The sequence below is a fragment of the Chiloscyllium plagiosum genome, chromosome 40 (genome assembly GCF_004010195.1).
Source record: "Chiloscyllium plagiosum isolate BGI_BamShark_2017 chromosome 40, ASM401019v2, whole genome shotgun sequence".
NCBI classification, from domain to species: domain Eukaryota; kingdom Metazoa; phylum Chordata; class Chondrichthyes; order Orectolobiformes; family Hemiscylliidae; genus Chiloscyllium; species Chiloscyllium plagiosum.
In genome coordinates this window covers 20,095,548-20,117,003 of record NC_057749.1, presented here as the reverse complement: position 1 = coordinate 20,117,003, position 21,456 = coordinate 20,095,548, and the positions used below count along the sequence as shown (strand labels likewise).

Sequence of the window (21,456 nt, the reverse complement as noted above, 5' to 3'; positions counted from 1 at the left end):
GGAAGTTTTGGAGGAGGTGGAGGGCGTGGGTGGTGTCTCGAACGTATGTGGGGAGTTCCTGGGCTAGGGGGGATAGGACAGTGTCGAGGTAGGTAGAGATAAGTTCAGTGGGCCAGGAGCGTGCTGAGACAATGGGTCGGCCAGGGTGGTCAGGCTTGTGGATCTTGGGAAGGAGGTAGAACCGGGCAGTGCAGGGTTCCCGGACTATGAGGTTGGAAGCTGTGGGTGGGAGATCTCCTGAGGTGATGAGGTTCTGTATGGTCTGGGAGATGATGGTTTGGTGATGGGGGGTGGGCTCATGGTCGAGGGGGCAGTAGGAAGAGGTGTCCTCGAGTTGGCGTTTGGCTTCAGCGGTGTAGAGGTCAGTGTGCCAGACTACCACTGGTGTTAGAGGTCAGAAGCAGCTAGTTATTTGGTATGAATCTAGTAAGTTACTAAGGTTTGTTCTACTAATAAGGATCAACATAGTACAGCAACTGATAGATTAATGAAATACATAAAAGTTAAAGTGAAATGAAACTGAGTAAATTGAGCTATGTAGAAACAAATTACTGCAGATACAGGAAAATGAAAACAAAAAGTGCTGGAAATCACAGCGGGTCAATAGAGAGAGCATCCATAGAGAGAGAGCAAACTAACATTTCCAGTCAAAATGACTCTTTATCAGAGCCTGAGTCCTGATGAATTTCATCCTATGTTCATAACAGAAGCAGCTAGTGAGATAGCTGATGGTTTTAATTTTCCAAAACTCTTGATTTGTGGATGGTCCCATTAGATTGGAAGATAGTGAATATAACTCAAAATGGGAGGGGGTGAGAAAATAAATAATAACAGTCCAGTTAATTTAATATCTGTCATACAGAAAATACTAGAATCTATTTTCAAAGAAGATACAGCAGACCACTTGGCTAAGTTCAAGGTAATCAGGCAGATTTTTAAAAAAATGATGTAACAGAAGGTTGGAGAGCAGAAAGGTAAAGAGGGATGGAGATGTCCTGATGCATGAACTGCAAAATATTAGGATGCAGCTACAGCAAATAATAGAATATTATCATTTATCACAAGTGGAATTGAATATAAAAATAGAGAGTTCACGCTTCAGTTATACAGGACACTGGTCAGACTGCAGCTGAAGTATTATGTACAATAATGTTTTCCTTGTTTAAGAAAGGTTATGAATGCTCTGGAAGCGGTTCAAAATAGGTTTATGACATTAATACCTGGAATGGGGGTAAGATCCTCAGGGATCTTGACAGAGAGAATGGGGAGAGGATGCTTCCTCTTACAGGACGATCCACACGCGATCAATGTGGATTTCACCACTTTCCCCATTTTCCACCCCTCCTCTCCCCCACTGCCTTTTCCTAGCCCTAACCTTCCAACTTGGCACTGCCCTCTTGACCTGTTCTACCTGTCCAAATTCCTTCCCACCTATCTGCTCCACCCTCCTCTCTGACCTATCATTCACACGCACCTTCAACTACCTACTGCATTCCTAGCTACCTTCCCCCCAGCCCCCCCCCCCCCACTCCCATTTATCTCTCAACCCCCTTGGCCCACAAGCCTCATTCCTGATGAAGGGCTTATGTCCGAAACATGGATTTTCCTGCTGCTCAGATGCTGCCTGACTGGCTGTGCTTTTCCAGCACCATACTCTTTGATCTAGAAATAGGGGGTCACTGTTTAAAATCGGGGGATGCACATTTCAAACTGATGAGTCATTTAGAGTCATAGAGATGTCCATGCTGACCAGATATCCCAACCCAATCTAGTCCCACCTGCCAGCACCCAGCCCATATCCTTCCAAACCCTTCCTATTCATATACCCATCCAAATGCCTCTTAAATGTTGCAATTGTACCAGCCTCCACCACTTCCCCTGGCAGCTCATTCCATACACGTACCACCCTCTGTGTAAAAACGTTGCACCTTAGGTCTCTTTTATATCATTTCCCCTCTCACCCTAAATCTATGCCCTATAGTTCTGGACTCCCTCGCCCCAGGGAAAAGACTTTGTCTATTTACCCTATCCATACCCCTCATGATTTTGTAAACCTCTATAAGGTCACCCCTCAGCCTCCGACGCTCCAGGAAAAACAGCCCCAGCTAATTCAAACTCTCCCTGTAGCTCAAATCCTCCAATTCTGGCAACATCCTTGTAAATCTTTTCTGAACCCTTTCAGGTTTCACAACATCTTTCCGATAGGAAGGAGACCAGAATTGCACGCAATATTCCAACAGTGGCCTAACCAATGTCCTGTACAGCCGCAACATGACCTCCCAACTCCTGTACTCAGTACTCTGACCAATAAAGGAAAGCATACCAAAAACCTTGTTCACTATCCTATCTACCTGCGACTTCATTTTGAGGAAGCTATGAACCTGCGCTCCAAGGTCTCTTTGTTCAGCAACATTCCCTAGGACCTTACCATTAAGTGTATAAGTCCTGCTAAGACTTGCTTTCCAAAAATGCAGCACCTCGCATTTATCTAAATTAAACTTCATCTGCCACTTTTCAGCCCATTGGCCCATCTGATCAAGATCCTGTTGTAATCTGAGGTAATCCTGTTCGCTGTCCACTATACCTTCAATTTTGGTGTCATCTGCAAATTTTCTAACCATACCTCTTATGCTCGCATCCAAATTATTTATATAAATGACAAAAAGTGGAGGACCCAGCACCGATCCTTGTGGCACTCCACTGGTCACAGGCCTCCAGTCTGAAAAACAACCCTCCACCACCACCCTCTGTCTTCTACCTTTGAGCCAGTTCTGTATCCAAATGGCTAGTTCTCTCTGTTTTCCGTGAGATCCAACCTTGCTAATCAATGTCCCATGGGGAACCTTGTCGAACGCCTTATTGAAGTCTATATAGATCACATCTACCACTCTGCCCTCATCAATCCTCTTTATCACTTCCTCAAAAAACTCACTCAAGATTGTGAGACATGATTTCCCACACACAAAGCCATGTTGACTATCCCTAATCAGTCCTTGCCTTTCCAAATACATGTACATCCTGTCCCTCAGGATTCCCTCCAAGCAGAACTTGCCCACCACCGACATCAGGCTCACCGGTCTATATTTCCCTGGCATGTCCTTACTACCCTTCTTAAACAGTGGCACCATGTTAGCCAACTTCCAGTCTTTCGGCACCTCACATGTGACAATCGATGACACAAATATCTCAGCAAGAGGCCCAGCAATCACTTCTCTAGATTCCCACAGAGTTCTCGGGTACACCTGATCAGGTCCTGTGGATTTATCCACCTTTACCCGTTTCAAGACATCCAGCAATGTGGAACTGAGGTCGCAATCAGATCAGGCATGATCTGTTTTATTCATTCATGGGATGAGGGCGTCACTGGGTAGGCCAGCATTTATTGCCCATTCCTAACTAGCAGGGGGCAGTTTAAGAGTCAACCACATTGCTGTGGGTTTGGAGTCACAATTGACAATGGATCCTTGGTCATCATTAGAACATAGAACAAAGAACATAGAACAGTACAGATGTTGTGCCGAGTATCTATCTTAATCTCAACCTACACACCCTTCAATTTACCGCCATCCATGTGCTTGTCCAGTAGACGCCTAAATGTCCCTAACGTCTCTGACTTTACTACTACTGCTGGCAGTGCATTCCATGCACCACCCACTCTCTGTGTAAAGAACCAACCTCTGACATCTCCCCTAAATCTTCCTCCAATCTCCTTAAAATTATGACCCTAATCATGACACTTAATTAGACTCATAATTCCATACTTTTTTAATGGAATTTGATTTCCACCATCTGCTGTGGTGTATTTCCAACCATGATTCCCAGGGCATTTCACAGGATTAACAGTCCAGTGATGATACCGTTGCCTGCACTGGATGGCAGAACAGGCTTGAAGAGCTGAATGGCCTCCTGCTGTTTATAATTCACTTGTTAGCGTGTATATAATGCAGCACCCAGATTGGTGAGGCCACAGCTCATACTTTCCCATCACATATTCACAAAGCCACACTGTTCCAAACAAGCTGCTTTTTTTTAACTTTTAAATTTAGATGGTGTTTATTAGTAGAGCACCTATTGCGTCTCCCCCTATATTTCAGTCACTCCTGGCTGCTCGCTGCTCCTCCAATCACAGGTTGGTTCTCTCCCATGTTCTTGCTGACAGGCTCAGTAATGAACCAATCACCAGCAAGCACATGCGGGAACCAGTCTGTGATAGGAGGAGAAGCTCCACCCAGTTTCCAGGGAGGGTGGGCATCTTATTTTCAACTGGATCTGCCCCCTACATCACTGTGACTGAATTTTAGCCAGCATTTTGGGAATTGTGGGGATTTACCTGTTCGCCCCATATTTTGTAAGTTTGAGCTGAATAAACGAGAGCGTCCTCCAACAGACAGATGTGCTATGTGCCGTGGCCACAACCATCTCACAGCAGCCGAGATGGATGGCATGTCAGCCAACTACAACCCCCCCAAACTGCTGGCAGCTCAGAGATACACCACATTCAATACGGCGGTCAAAGGCAGCTGCAAAGTCTGGCTAAAGGTCTCTGCAATGAACATCAGCACTTGGAATGTGTTGATAAAAACAAAACATTTAAAAAATCTGGAATTAAGAGTCTAACCATGAATCCACTGTCGATTGTTCTAAAACCCCATCTGGTTCACTAATGTCCTCTTGGGAAAGAAACTGCCAACCTTACCTGGTCTAGCCTCCATGTAACTCCACACCCACAGCAATGTGGTTGACTCTTAACTATCCTCTAGGCAATTAGGAATGGGCAATAAATGCTGGTCTAGCCAGTGACGCCCTCATCCAGTGAATAAATAAAAACAAATGCTCACACAATGGCAAACTATCACCAGAAATGGTGCCAAAATCTTCCATTCAATGAGGGTAGTGCTTGAGTAGGAGAAAATCATACAGAGAGAAAGGTGAGCAGCTGTTAGAATCAACAAGGAACCACTACCTCTACTGAATGGCAAACGATAGCTTGGCTACAGCAGAACATGCAAAGGTTAAGATAGAGGCGGTAAATCATCTGGCAGAGATTGAAAGCTCCCCCCCACCCACCTCCAAGGAGACTGGAACCCGAACCCTAACCTTCGGCCTAACCCTAGCCCAAAACCTAGTTCTATCCTTATCCCTAATCATAACACTAACCACTCAAACTAACCCTAAATCTAGACCATGCCCTAGCCCTAACCCTCAATATATCCCTAACCATAACCCTAGCATTAGCTCTAATCCTAACTATAATCTAATCCTTACCCGAACCCTATGCCTATCTAGCCCTTATACCTAACTACACACTCTAGCCCTCGCCTGAACTCTAAAACTAATCATAACCCTAGCTAATTCATCCCCAACCCTAAACCTAGCTCTTGCTCTAACCACAACTATTATCCCATCCCTAACCCATGCCCTAACCATAACCCTCCCCTAAGCCCAAACCAAGCCCTAACCTAAACACGATCCCTAGCCCTAGCCCAAGCACTGGCCCTAGCTCTAACCTCAACTCCACTCCTAGTCCGAGCACTTGCCTAATCCTAATCTTAACCCTAACACTAACCCCTTCACAAATCCTAATGCGAACCTTAAGCCTCAACTCTACTGAATAGCACCCGATGGCTTGACTGTGGCAGAATCTGTAAAGGCTAAGATGGGGACAGTAGCTCATCTGGCAACCATTGATATCCTACTTCTACCCAAGGATCTTGTTACCCCTCTGCTAATTTAAACCCAACACTCACAAAAGATTCACCCCTTACTGTAATCTGTGAAAACTCAAGAGGCAAAGAACTATCCCAAAAGTCACTATTTAAAGTAAACGTGAACAACTTTAATTTTTTTTAAAAGTCTAACAGAGAATAATTAATAAACAACTATTTATCTAAACCTATGTTTTACCTTCCCCCTTACAATATGGTCCAATAAAACCGTCAATTAAGATTTACAGAAAAGTTCAAATTTCAAAACCAGCCAGCAATCAAATCTTTTCTTGGTATCTTCCTCTGCAGATTTGCTCTCTGGTCAGTATCAAACTTTTTTTTGTGTGCAAATCCCTTCTCTAGGCAGGTACCTTTCAGAGAGTTCTTACTAGTGTTGTGGAAGAATCTATAAAAAATTACCAGGAGACGAAGAAATTCTTTCACAAGACTTTAATCTTGCAAAATCAAAATTGCAGTAGCCAGAAAAATGTTCACTTCGCCTCACTGCGCCTCGCCCAAACTCTTTGTTCTCTTCCAGTTTGTACAATTTGTTGGTCCCGTGCACATTAGCATAGCCAATCATGCTGGCTTGCTTTATCTTTCTTTTTTTATATAAATATTTTTACTGAAAAGCTTTTTTAAATCTGTTACAAAACATTTATAAAGAAACAAAAACACCATTAAAACAGAAAAAAACAGTACAAAGAACAAGGCCATAACATCGTACCATTGTTCAAAGTTTGTGAGAAGATTTGTAGCTCGGGTGCTCGTTGTTGTGGTTCTGTTCGCCGAGCTGGGAATTTGTGTTGCAGACGTTTAGTCCCCTGTCTAGGTGACATCCTCAGTGCTTGGGAGCCTCCTGTGAAGCACTTCTGTGATCTTTCCTCCTACATTTGTAGTGGTTTGAATCTGCCGCTTACGGTTGTCTGTTCCAGCTGTCCGTTGCAGTGGTCGGTATATTGGGTCCAGGTCGATGTGCTTATTGATTGAATCTGTGGATGAGTGCCATGCCTCTAGGAATTCCCTGGCTGTTCTCTGTTTGGCTTGTCCTATAATAGGACACAAACTCAGAACAGCACACAAACCAAAAGCCACTCTCATGACAACAACTCACCAGAACGAAGGACATACCCAGCATGAGCAAAACTAATGTAGTGTACAAAATCCCATGCAAGGACTGTACAAAACACTACATAGGACAAACAGGAAGACAGCTAACGATCCGCATCCATGAACACCAACTAGCCACGAAACAACACGACCAGCTATCCTTAGTTGCCACACACGCAGATGACAAGCAACATGAATTCAACTGGGACAACACTACTATTATAGGACAAGCCAAACAGAGAACAGCCAGGGAATTCCTGCCACTCATCCACAGACTCAATCAATAAGCACATCGTGGGCGGCACAGTGGCACAGTGGTTAGCACTGCTGCCTCACAGCGCCAGAGACCCGGGTTCAATTCCCGCCTCAGGCGACTGACTGTGTGGAGTTTGCACGTTCTCCCCGTGTCTGCGTGGGTTTCCTCCGGGTGCTCCGGTTTCCTCCCACGATCCAAAAATGTGCAGGTTAGGTGAATTGGCCATGCTAAATTGCCCGTAGTTTTATGTGAAGAGGTAAATGTAGGAGAATGGGTATGGTGGGTTACGCTTCGACGGGTCGGTGTGGACTTGTTGGGCCGAAGGGCCTGTTTCCACACTGTAAGTAATCTAATCTAATCATTAGCATGACCTGGACCCAATATACCGACCACTGCAGCGGTCAGCTGGAACTGACAACCGGAAGCGGCAGATTCAAACCACTACAAATGCCGGATGAAAGATCACAGAAGTGCTTCACAGGAGGCACTGAGGATAACACCTAGCAGGGGACGAAACATCTGCAACATAAATTCCCAGCTCGGCGAACAATACCATTGTTACTTAACAGCCCACTATTCCACCAAAACAAATCTGTCTACTTAACTAAAACTAAACTACAAACATATTAAATAAATACTAGTTTATATTACATTCAAATTACTTAAAATTAGTTAATGTCTTATTACTTTATTCTGTCTTACTCATCGCATCTCTACTGAGGCTCCCATCCCAGGGAGTATCCCCTGCAGTATCCATATTCTTTTCCTTCCAGTCTCCTCCTCCCAGGGCCCCAGGGGCGCCTGTAAAGATTCCCACGGCTGTACCACGGCCCTGACTAATATTGCCAAAAAGTCGGTTTCAATATAATTTAAAAAGGGCTGCCACGTCCTATAAAACTGTTCCCTGTTATGAGGTAATCTTGGGGGAGTTAAGATAGGAATAGTACATCATCTGGCCAACATTGATATCGCACTTCCACCCAGTCATCTACAAGGAGACCCTAACATAAACACTCACCCTAACCTCTCCTGAATGGCAACGGTGGATGGGCTGCAGCAGAACCTGTCAAGAATGATAGGAAGTCATTGGTAAATGTTGATAACTCAACTCCACCCAGTGATCTCCAAGGAGACCATAACACTACCCCTAATCCCAAGTCTTACTGAGCCCCTTTCTAACCATATCCCTAAGCCTATTGCAGGTGCCACCACCTCTGCTGAATGGCTACAGTTGGCTTGACTATAGTAGAACTCACAAGGGCTAAGATATGGATGGTAAGTCATCCAGCAAGCATTCATATCTTACTTCCAACCAGATATCTGCAATGACACTTCAACACTAACACTAAGCCTAGCCCTAACCCTCACCCTATTGTATCTATCACCAGACAGGTTACCAACCTTATGTAGGGTGGCACGGTGGCTGTGGTTAGCACGGCTGCCTCACAGCACAAAGGTCCCAGGTTTGATTCCCGCCTCAGGTGACTGTCTGTGTGGAGTTTGCACATTCTCCCCATGTCTGTGTGGGTTTGCTCCAGTTTCCTCTGACAGTCCAAGGATGTGACCAGGTGAATTGGCCACGCTAAATTGCCCATAGCACTAGGTGCATTTGTCAGAGGGAAATGGGTCTGGGTGGGTTACTCTTCGAAGGGTCGGTGTGGACTGATTGGGCCGAAGAGCCTGTTCCCACACTGTAGGGAATCTAATCTAAAAAAAGTCCAACAACCCCTACAGCCTGCTTTCAAGTATGGCCACAGTCATGTGACAGCAAGTCCTCTAGTTATAAATTTATAACCATCATTAAGCACAACTTCCACTTGCTGATGTTATGACTGTTTTAAAGTATGAATACTCCAGTTCTTTATATGAAAATCAAGGATGGTCTTTATGCAGATTATGTATAGCTACTAGTATTCTTTAGGTGTTTTACAGTATGCACATATCTGCTGGGCATGCTTTCAGGACCTCAGCATCCTTGCCAGATATTGGCTTATAACTACTAGTAACAAAGGAGTTTGAACTTTATCTTCCCTTTTCATGCAGAATGAGGACACAAGTTGTACCTATGCACAAGAACAAACATGTTTCAGAAAGAATGTTTGGAGATATTGATCATGTGAATTGGTCATGCTAAATTGCCCGTAGTATTAGGTAAGGGGTAAATGTAGGGATATGGGTGGGTTGCGCTTCGGCGGGTCGGTGTGGACTTGTTGGGCCGAAGGGCCTGTTTCCACACTGTAATGTGTTCTGTATTTAGCAGTATCTGTGACTGTGTGACCATACTGCTTGTGTTTATGATGGAGGGTGTTTCACAAAGCTATCATTTTTGGCTTTGGAACATTTCAAACATATATTGTTTATGGTTCAGATGTATTTCAGCTATTGTTTAAAATGCAGTGTGTATGAAACAGCTATTATTTATAGTATGAGTGCTATACCTAAATAGCTATTGTTAATGGTGCAGTTGTCCATCAAGGGAGTAGAGACATAAGTGGATGTAACTGAAGAATGTATAGAAGTGTGCATTTCAGACTAAGCCCAATGCAAAACACAATGCAGATTGCAATCATGCCACAGCTCTGTTCTATCTCGTCATGCATAAAAGCTCATCTCTTATTTTAGCTCAATCAATGCACGCAGAAATGGACACCAGCCTCACCTTGGGTCCAATCCAACTTGGAGAAATTCAATAGTTTGCCAACTTTCCTGTGAGCACAACATCATTTGGTCTCTGTTGTACCCTTGTCTCAGAAATATCAATAGTACACAAGTTAAACATTGCTAAAATGATGGGTTCACACAATGGGTGATTTCAAGTTAATGCAGGAGAATCAGTGAAATGCATGTTACAGGGTACAGTCAAATCACTTGGAGTCATGTAATATAATAATTCACTTTGGGTTTCTGCTGCCTTGACAAGCCAGTCTTCTCAAATTCCCAATTAGCAAAGATCCCAATGATTTCCCATTGCAGAAGCCATCCCAACTACTTGCACCAAGTGGAGGCGTGAGTTTGCTCTAGTCAAATCCATGCTATTTGCCAGAAGAAACAAACATGTGTTAGCTGTCAGATGGTGTCATCGCAGTTGCCACTCTGAGCAGTCCCTATCACTGCAGTGCATGCACAAGTCTTTCCAATGTAACTATGCAAGAGGAAGCATTGGGCTCCACGAGTCTCTTCGTCATGCACAGAGGAAATCAAGGTATCGAGTTTAAATCCATACAATTTAGATTTCAGGTTGGTCAAGGAATCTGATTCAACAATCCCCAAAACCAGGCTATCCACACCTCTGCTCAGCCACAATAACCCGACCGATGTACAGGAGAAACTGAATAGCATCCCCCCAACATCACCCCCCTTCCCCACAAAGTAAAATATCAGAAATTACAATCACTGAAGGCTTTTTGATCAAGAAGCCAGCATTTCACACCAACCCTGTGGAAACTCCATTTATTTCACAGAAATCAGCTGTAGGTTGTCAGAAGAAAATGCAGCCTGTGGAACAATGAAAATTACAAACGCAATATTTTTGTCTTTTTGTTTAATTTTTAGAGGGATGTCACACAAATAATTTTAGATCCTTGGAGTCCGGAAGGCCATTCCTACTGAAGGCTGTGTGACCTGCAGATTGGACAGGCTGCCAAAGTCCTGCAAGAGAAGACACAGACCACATTAAATCCAAGGCAGAAAAAAATCCACCCAATACACAGGTCAGCTCAGTAAGGAGCAACATCAGACCAGTGACGGTCTTTTCAGACAACAGACTTACATTCCAGGCGCAGGTGCCCCAGAGAACTTTACAAGATAAGCAAGTTACAACACCGACAGTTCAGTTATAAGTTCAGTTAAATGTCCGTCACAGTGCCCTCGGAAAGCTTCATAGCGTGAAAGGGTTAGCAGTTAACTTTCATCATGTACTTTTTGAGTCCTACTTCATACCTTCCATTTGAGGTTGGGCTAAAAATAGATCCTAAAATTTGTGTAGTCCTAGCATAGAGTTAAATGTGATCTTAATCTAAGTTTCCATGCAGACTCCTGATGTATGGAACACCTCTCTCTTACAGGCAGTGGGAATGCAATGGGAAAGCTTGTGGAACACGAAGGAGCTATAATAGAAGGTTAAAAAAAAGGCAAACGTTGCAATGCAGGCACAAACCCATTCACAATAGTAAATTTTATTTGCACACGATGCATTTGCCTTAACTCAATGTAAAATATAAATGAACCTAATCATGCTGTTCCAAACTAATTGAAGTCAGCACAGATGGTGCATGCTTCCCTTCCCAATGAGAATTTTAACATGGCTATCTATATGAAGCAAGTGGAGTCAAGCTCCGTTGTTACTCTGAATGGTAGAGTTTGTCATCCACTCCCAAGTTCCATCATTGAGGAGAAACTTCATCACCCAGAGAGTGGTGAGTGTATGGAATGCTCTGCCCCAGAAGTCGGTGGAGGCCAAGTCTCTGGGTACTTTCAAGAAAGAGATTGATAGAGCTCTTAAATATAGTGGAATCAAGGGTTATGGGGATAAGGCAGGAACAGGATACTGATTGTGGATGATCAGTCATGATCATAATGAATGGTGGCACTGGCTCGAAGGGCCGAATGGCCTATTTCTACACCTATTGTCTATTGTCATTGATGTTCGATTCACCTGGGACCCACAGCACATCTGACGGATAGCAACAAATGTTTTCATCCATTCTGGGATCACACAGATTAAGAAAATCAAGCCAGTAGCTGGAATCTTGACCAAATTTGCTCTATTTCAATGTGTATCTAATGCTCGAGTGTGCTACACCCCAAAATAACATACAAAACAATATGGTTGATTCTGCCAATGCTCTTTATATGAAAGTACATTATCCTTCAAGTATTACTGTGAATAGCATCTGAGAAAAGGGAGGTCAAAAGAATAGTAGATTAAGATTTATAGACTGGGGAGTGGGGAAGTGAATGCTCAGCTGAGTTAGACAATGTTAGTGTAGGGTTTAGCAAAGAGACTTAAGGTAGGAGAAAGGATTGAAACACTTTCATCAAACAAGCAGCAAGTTGGTATGCTCGAGTGCAGTTCTGCAATTTTGGATAAACCAAAAATGGACTGCAACTACAACCTGCCTTTCAAAACCCAAATGGTGAAATGACAGCAGTCACAAATCTGCTGAGGTAGAAGGATTACAGTCAAGCAGGATCCAATTTATCAGGTGACACAAATAGGACAACACAACGAGGGCATCCTCTTCATGAACCTCATGATTGACAAAGGCAAGTGTTCAAATGCCTTAGTCACCACTCTGATGCTACTTTCATGGAACTACACTTGTACCCCAGGGTACAAGTGTGGTTCAATAACTCTCCCCAGGGGCCTTACCATAAACTGTCTAAGCCCTGCCCTACTGAATAAGAGCCCCAAATTCTAACAGAAGTCATTGATTTTGTACGGCAAAATAAGCGGAGGAAGGGGGAACAGAACTTGTTACCCATCTCTAATTGGCCTTCTACCCTCAAAATTGGTGATATGGTGGACAGGGAAAGTGGTTATCTAAGAGCGGCTTGCTGTCCACAGGGCAATTTAAGACTTAACTATATAACTTATATGTGGAGTCACATGTAGGCCAGACCAGATAAGGACAGATTTCTTTTCCTAGATGGGTTTCTACAACAATTAATAATTGTTTTTTGGTCAACTTTGACTTATGAGGAGAGGCTGAATAGATTGGGATTATATTCAGTGGAATTCAGAAGAATGGGGTGGGGGAATCTTATAGATACATATAAAATTATGAGGGCAATCTATAAAACAGAAATAGATAGGATGTTTCCACTGGTAGGTGAAACTAGGACAAGAGGGCCTGGCGTCAAAATTAGAGGGAGCAGGTTTAGAACTGAAGTGAAAAGGAACTTCTTCACCCAGAGGGTTGTTAATCTATGGAATTCCTTGCCCAGGGAAGTAGTTGACACTACTTCAGTAATCACTTTTAAAGCTAAGGTAGGTACTTTTATGAAAAATAAAGGAATTAAGGGATATGGTGAAAATGTGGGTAAGTGGATCTGAGTCCACAAAACGATCAGCCATGATCTTATTGAGTGGCGGAGCATGCTCGAATGGCTGGACAGCCCACTCCTGCTCCTAGTCCTTATGTTCTTTATTAAGGCTGCATTGCAAATTTATTAAATGTAATTTAAATTCCACCAGCTGTTGTGGATTTGAACCCATGTCTTCACAGGATTGACCTGAGCTTTTGGATTTCTGGTTCATGTCATGATCACTGAGAATACAGCAGCCACGGTTAGCAAGTTTGTGGATGACACCAAAATTCACTGCGGACAGTGAAAAAGGTTATCTAAGAGTACAGTGAGGTCTTGATCAACAGGGCCAGTGGGCCAAGGAACGACAGATGGAATTTAATTCAGATAAGTGTGAGATGTCGCATTCTGGTAAGACAAAGCAGGGCAGGATTTACCACAGTTAGTGGTAGGGGCCTAGGGAGTGTTGTCAAACAGACACACCTCAGGGTGCAGGTACATAGTTCCTTGAAAGGGATGTCACATGAAGACAGAAAGGTGGAAGTGGTGTTTGGCACACTTCCCTTCCTCAGTCAGAACACAGAATACAGGAGTTGGGATGGCATATTATAACAGTAGAAGACTCCACATTTGGAGTACTGCTTAGAATTCTGGGTTGCCCTGCTATTGGGAGGATGTTACTAAACTGGAAAGGTCTTTTCCCCAGGTTAAGGGAATCCAAAATTAGGGGGCATAGATTTAAGGGGAGAGGGGAAAGAGTTAAAAAGAAACCTGAGTGGCAATTTATTCACAGAGAGGGTGGTGTATATATGGAATGAGCTGCCAGGAAAAAAATGGTACAGGTGGATACAATTACAATATTGAAAAGAAATTTGGACAGGTACACAGATAGGAAAGGTTGAGCCAAACACAGGAAAACAGGACCACTTCAGTTTAGAAGCTTGGTTGGCGTGAACGAGTTAAGCCGAAAGGCCTATTTCTGTGCTGCAGTCCTCTTTTACTCTATGCCATCGTCTTCATATACTGTGAAGGTTCTCAGTTCCTTCTACCCTATCATTTCAGGAATCCAGCCCAGCATCAACCAGTGGCTTCAAAAAAATGCCACTGGATTGTCAATGGAACAAGAATAGGCCATTCAGCCTTTCCCAACATTTCATATCACTATGGCTGATTGAACACTTCAATGCTTCTTATTTATATTAACACTCTTGTCTTTATAAACCAAAAATTTATCAACCTTTACTTACTCAAAAACTGAGCTTCCAGAATCCTTGGAGGTGCAGAATACCAAACATAACCCACTGAGTTAAAAACAACCACCTCCATGTTTGTCCTAAATGGCATCCTTCCTGCTTATTTATAGATTATGCTCCCGGATTACTGACCTCCCAACCAGCAGAAATATTTTACCTGCACCTACCCTGTCAATCTCTTTAAGCATTTTGCAAGTTTCAATCAGGTCACCTGTCATTCTTCAAACCTCTACGGAGAATACAGGCTTAGTTTGTCCAAACTCTTCTCACAGGATGTACCACCAAAACAGGAACAAGTCTAGTAAACCTTTCTTGCACTCCCTCTCTGGCACAAATATCTTTCCTCAGATAAGGAGACCAAAACTATACACGATACTCCGCTGCAGGCTAACCAGTTCTATACTATTGAAAGTAGACAAGCAGGAGACTGGAAGAACACAAGTCCGACAGCATCAGAAGATGGAGAAGTCAATGTTTCGGATGTAACCCTTCTTCAGGACTGAGTTGGGTCAAATGGCCCATTTCCATGCTGTAGGCCTCTATTAATCTATGCCATCGCCTTCAAATACCGTGAAGGTTCTCAGTTCCTTCTCCCCTATCATTTCAGGAATCCAGTCCAGCTTCAACCAGCAGTTTTGAACAATGCCACTGGACTGTCAATGGAACAAGAGTAAGCCTTAATTTATAAACAAACAGGAAGGATGCCATTTAGGACCATGATAAAGGTTTTTTAAAAACTCAATGTTATGTTTGGAATTCTGCACCTCAGAGGACTGCATCCAAGTCCTGAAGAAGGGTTACATCTGAAATGTTGACTTTTTCACCTCCTGATGTTGCCTGGCTTGCTGTGTTCTTCCAGCCTCCTGCTTGTCTACCCTGGATTCCAGCATCTGCAGTTTTTATCGTCCCTATACTACTGAAGCAAGACTTCACAAATCCTCCACTCAAATCCTCATGTGATAAAGGTTAAAAGTCCATTAATCTTCCCAATAACTTGCTGCATCTGCATGTTAGCCTTCAATTAACTTATTGACAAGGACATCAGAGTCCCTTCGCACATCTACATCTTCTATCCTCTCACCACTTTCCTTGAAAGGACACTTTACCTCCACATGCAAGTTCCTGCCACAAGATCAATGCAGCTTTGTATCATCAAGCCACAACTTCTGGAGGCTTTCAAACGACAGCAGTCTAGATGAATTACAAATTCGAAGCAACAGCCAGTCACCACCCCACCTCTAAATACTCACCAACAGCTTCAGCATCTCCTTGGTATCTGGGTCCACTTCTATCATCTCCTGGTCCAGCGCAGAGACCTGGAAAACAGAGAAAACAGTCAGAACGTAGTAACCAGAAAAACCACTCCTTTCAGTCAGAGCACAGGACCTGAGCCTTAGCAATGGTTGCTCACACAGTTTGGTTCAGAGTGACATTCACACTAGGTTATGATGCTCAGATTCTGTCACTGACTGAAATGAAACCTTCAAGCCCAAACGTGCAGCTCAAGTTCAGATGGCCATGGAAATTGCCATGGTGCTCCAGGAAAGCAGGGGAGTTCCAGCAAACATTCACTCCCTCAACCAATGCCAGAGAATCCAGTCACTCATACTGTTCTCAGCTGAAAGATCTTCCTGTGCACAACACCCACATGTGATAACCAAATATAACTGGACTACTAATTGTGCTGAGGTGTGAAAGGAACTACGCAAATGCTTCCTTCTTCCAGACACTTGGTATGACATACCCTCATTCAAAACCCATCAATGCACTGCTCCAGGAAAGGACCAGACATAAATCAAAACCAAATAACAATAAAATGCAAATAAAAAGGCTTAAACCAAATGCAAAGACTCAACAGTCCGTAATCTCAGAGATGAACACTCTGTGCAAACTTCGAACTTTGAAAATAACCAATGTATTCACACTGTGATCACTTGGACAGGATTGACCTGGGCAAGAATGTTCTAATAGCAAACTACATTTGTACTCATGATTTGTAATTGAATTAGCAATACCCCTGGAGGCAAGTTATTCAGTATTCCAGATTTAACACTTTCACATGTACAATGTGTTAAGGCGGACATTACTGGCAATGAGCTACAACAAAGCCAGAAGCAAAACAGAATCAAACCAACAGATCTCAGTCTTTTGATTGAAGCTAAACCCTGAGCATCCAAAAAGCCCTGAAACAATGCTGAAAGTCTAATCAATGTTTCATGTTAGAACTTGCAACAGAGAAGCGCTGACAAAGATATGGAAATTGTCTGTACTGGAACTGTCTACAATGTTGGCAAACAGCTTTTTTGAGCATAAATGCAAAGTCACTGTCTCCAGTTGTTACAGACAAACATTAATTATTTGGGTTCAGTTACACAAGCCATGAAACTTGTGGTCCCCGTGTCTACGTGGGTTCCCTCCGGGTGCTCCGGTTTCCTCCCACAATCCAAAGATGTGCAAGTTAGGTAATGGCCATGGCAAATTGTCCTGTAGTGCCCAGGGATACTCATGCTTGATGGGATTAGCCATGGTAAATATGGGGTTATGGGGATAGGATAAGGGGTTGGGTCTGGCTAAGATGCTCTTCGGAGGGTCGTTGCAGATTAGACAGCCGAATGGCCTCTTTCCACATAGGGGTTCTATGATTTATTATGGAGAGCACTCATGCTTTACAAACAAACCAACACTAGCTCAGCATAGGCCTGAATCAAGGAATACAAATAAGAGTAGGCCATTCAGCCCCTCAAAGCGAAAGTGAGTACTGCAGATGTTGGAGATTAGAGTCAAGAGTGTGGTGCTTGCAGATTAGACAGCGAATGGCCTCTTTCCACAGAGGGGTTCTATGATTTATTATGGAGAGCACTCATGCTTTACAAACAAACCAACACTAGCTCAGCATAGTCCTGAATCAAGGAATACAAATAAGAGTAGGCCATTCAGCCCCTCAAAGTGAAAGTGAGTACTGAAGATGTTGGAGATTAGAGTCAAGAGTGTGGTGCTGGAAAGCACAGCAGGTTAGGCAGCAGAGGAGCAGGAAAACTGATGTTTCAGGCAAAAGCCCTTCATCACCATTCCTGATGAAGGGATTTTGCCCGAAATGTCGTATTTCCTGCTCCTCTGATGCTCCCTGACCTGCTGACCTTTTCCAGCACGACCCTATTGATGATATTCAGTCCTCAAGCCTGTTCTGCCTTTCAAAAAGATCATAGTTCATTTTCTTCAACTTTACTTTCCTGTCTCCCCCCCCCCCCCCCCCCCAATAACTATAATTTGCTTTGTTAATCAAAAATCTCTCATATTTAATGAGGGGAATGATTTAAGGAGGACCTGAGGGGCAACTTCTTCATGCAGAGAGTGGTGCATATGTGGAAGGGACTGCCAGAGAGAGTGTTTGAGGCAGATACAATAGCAACATTTAAAAAACATTTTGATAGGTACACCGATGGGAAGGGTTTAAACTGATATGGACCAAATGCAGGCAATCGGAACTAGCTGAGAGGGCATCATCGTCAGCATGAACCATAGAGTCATAGAGATGTACAGCATGGAAAGAGACACTTCGGTCCAACCCGTCCATGCCGGTTTAACCTATGACTGACTATACTACTTTTAGTAGAAGAGAATTTCACAGACAACCATGTTTTGACAGAAACATGTTCATCTCTAATCTTAAATGGGAGACTCACAGTTTTAAACTATGCCTCTTAATTCCTGACTCCTCCTATAGGGGAAACATCCTCTCAGCATCTATCCTGCTAGGTCCCCTCCAGATTTCAAATTTTCAATAAGATGAATTCAAATTCTTCTAAACTTCAATGAGTATAGGGGCCAACCTGCTCAATCTTTCCTCATCAGACAACCTCTTCAGTCCCGGAACCAATTCAGTGGACCTTCTCTAGAAGTAGTTCAATGCTATTATATTCTTTCTTAAGCAAGTAAAGCAAAGCTGTACACAGTACTGCAGATGTAGTTTAACTAAAGGAAACTTCCACAAAAATACAAACCACAGCAGCACATTCAGCTTAAAAAGACAAGGACTTTATTCCACAAACTTGTGCTTTTATGCGTGGAGCAACAGAGTGGGTCAATTAGTCGCAGATGCATAATATACTGGGATTATGGATACGTGGCTGTAGGGTGACCATAGATGGGGACTAAATATCCAGAGGTATATTTTACTATCAATTTGTTCACTCATTCACATGGGTGTCGCTGGCTAGGCCAACACTTATTGCCATCCTTAGATGCCTCTGAGGGCAGTTGAGTCACACATTGCTGTAGGTCTGGAGTCACATATAGGCCAGACCAGGTGGAAACAGCAGATTCATTCCCTAAAAAGGACATTAGTGAATGAAATAGGTTTTTAATGGCAATTGATAATTGTTTCATGGTCAGCTTTAGATTCTGAATTCCAGATTTTTATTGAATTCAATTTCCACCATCTGCCATGGTAGGATTCGAACTCAGGCTCTCAGAATATTAGCTGGATTTTGAAATTAAATAGTCTAGTAATAATACTAAGCCACAGCCTATTCAATTTTTAGGAAGGACAGACAAAAAGGAAAAGGAGTTGAGGTAGCCTTGCTGGTTGAACAGGATCATAATGCAACAGCGAGGAAGTACATTAGCTCTAGTGAAGTGAATCTGTATGGGTAGAGCTTAGAAACACAAAGGAACAGAAAATGAGAATGGGGGTTGTGTATCAACCCTAACATTAGGGAAGGCACTAAACAAACAATTAGAGAAGCAAGCAACAAAGGGACCAACAAACAGCTGTAATTATGGGTAACATTAGTCCACATATAGATTGGCAAGTCAAATCAGTTACAATATCAGACAGAAGGAATTCCTGGAGTGCTTATGCGATAGTTTCTGGATCAATAAATTAAGGACCAAGAGTACAGACCATCCTTGGTTGGGCATTGTGTAATGAGAAAAGAGTAAGTGGCAACCTAGCTGTGCAAGGCCCCTTGGGGAAAACTGGCCACATGACAGAATTCTTCATTAAGATGAAGAGTGACAAATCGGCTTCTGAAACAAGGGTCCTTAATCTAACAAAAGAAAACTACAATGGTATGAGACATGAGCTGGCTATGATAAACTGGGGAACATTATTTAAAAGGGCAATGGCAAGCATTTAAAGAGTACATGGAGAAACTGCAACAAATGCCGAGTCCTGTCTGGCACAAAGATAAAATGGGAAAGGTGGCCCGGCCATGGCTAACAAGGGAAATTAAGAACAGGATTAGATTCGAGGAAGGGATACACATTGATCAAAAAAAAGCAGCAGACTTGAAGATTGAGAGCAATTTAGATTTTAGCAAAACAGAACAGAGTGGGAAAATAAGAGTATGAGTGTAAGCTTGCGAGGAACGTACAAACTGATTGTAAAAGCCTTTATAGTTATGTGAAGAGAAAGATTAGCAAAGACAAATGTAGGTTCCATACAATCAAAAACAGTGGAAGTTATAGTAGGGTACATTGCCAGGCCAATAAAATACATATTTTGCTTCTATCTTCAAAAGGACATAAATAACATCCCAAAAATGGTGTTGCAAAAAGGGCATAGTGAGAGGAACTGGAGGAAATCAGTATTAGTAGGGAAATGGTGTTGTCTAGTAGATACTAATTGTTCGGAGTACCGGCACTCACCCATTTTCAGATTGTTTGTTGGTTCTTCTCAATATCTGGGTTGGGGGTTCATTTTAAAAGGAAAGGTTGCATAGTCTGAGCCGGTATCCATTAGAGTTATAAGAATGAGACAGGATCTTAAATATCTTAATAAGACTGGATAGGGTGAAGGCAGAGCTGAAAATGTGTTGCTGGAACAGCGCAGCAGGTCAGGCAGCATCCGAGCAGCAGGAAAATCGATGTTTCAGGCAAACGCCAACTGGTTAGCAAAAAGGAAACAGTAACAAAAAGAGTAGAAATAAACAGACTTTTTTTTAAATCAGCCATGATCAGACTGAAAGGCAAACGGAAAGGGCTGAATGGCATACTCCCATTCCTTTTTTTTAAAAAAGGCAAGACTCCCTTTTTAAAACAGTGTCCCATATTCTGGTCTATTTCACAAGGGGAACCATCCCTCAGCATTCATCCTATTCAGTCTTATTGAGATATTTAAGATCCTGTCTCATTCTTATAATTCTAATGGATACAGGCCCAAGACTATGTAACCTTTCCTTTGAAAATGAACCCCCAACCCAGATATCAAGAACAACCAACAAACAATCTGAACACTGGGTGAGTGCCAGCACTCCAAACAATTGGTATCTACGCGACAACATCAAAATATATTAGGAAGACAGTGGAATGATGCTACAGAATTGAACAACAGCACAAACGGGGCTAAGTAACAGAATAATATTATGCAGCGCAACACTCAAGATCTCAGATGGCAGGAATGCAGACCCTATTTATTCTCCACACTACAACTCACATCCTACAAATGTCATGGCAATTATTGGAAAATTGAAATCAAATGGGACAGAAGGCCCTAAGTTCAAATCCAAATTATAATCAGACTTCAGAGACAGAGTGGTTCACATTATTTCAAACAGAACCTTGAACACTGGTAATTTACAGCCAAATTTAGTACTTTAGTTGAATACTTCAAGCTTCCTAATCTTGCAATTTAAATAAAAAGACCAAATTTTCGCAACATACATGGGTTACACCAGTAGTCATTAACTCCAGCAGACAGTGAACTGGACTGGACTGGAGAGAAACTTACCTCAGGGACATAGTTGTCCCGCCTCTCCCGCTCTTCCTCCTGCAGTTTGATAGAGATGCCTCTGACAGGTCCACGCTGGATACGCTTCATTAAGTGTGTCACATACCTGGGTAAGCCAGACAGTGGTTACTGTACATTTTAATCACTATCTACCAAATCACTAAGCAATTAATCACCAGCTTCCAGTTTGTAGACTTCCCAACTGAAGACTCCAGCTCTAAAAGTCATATTTGAGCTGACAAGTATATTCCTCTTTCAGGTGACACTCAAACTGGACATAGAGTCATAGAGATGTACAGCATGGAAACAGACCCTTCGGTCCAACCCGTCCATGCCGACCAGATATCCCAACCCAATCTAGTCCCACCTGCCAAC

General features: G+C 42.9%; 1 protein-coding gene across 1 annotated transcript in view; it reads right to left on the bottom strand.

Moving 5' to 3' along the window:
* Window positions 1-10,597: 10,597 nt before the first annotated feature.
* LOC122542601 (40S ribosomal protein S17) overlaps window positions 10,598-21,456 on the bottom strand; it is a 16,947-nt gene continuing 6,088 nt past the window's right edge. Inside the window, exons 3-5 of the mRNA XM_043680553.1 lie at window positions 21,082-21,187; window positions 15,602-15,667; window positions 10,598-10,719 (exon numbers count right to left, since the gene is read on the bottom strand). Coding sequence (XP_043536488.1) covers window positions 10,645-10,719; window positions 15,602-15,667; window positions 21,082-21,187 — 247 coding nt within the window. The 3' untranslated portion in view covers window positions 10,598-10,644. The remainder of the gene's footprint in view (window positions 10,720-15,601; window positions 15,668-21,081; window positions 21,188-21,456) is intronic.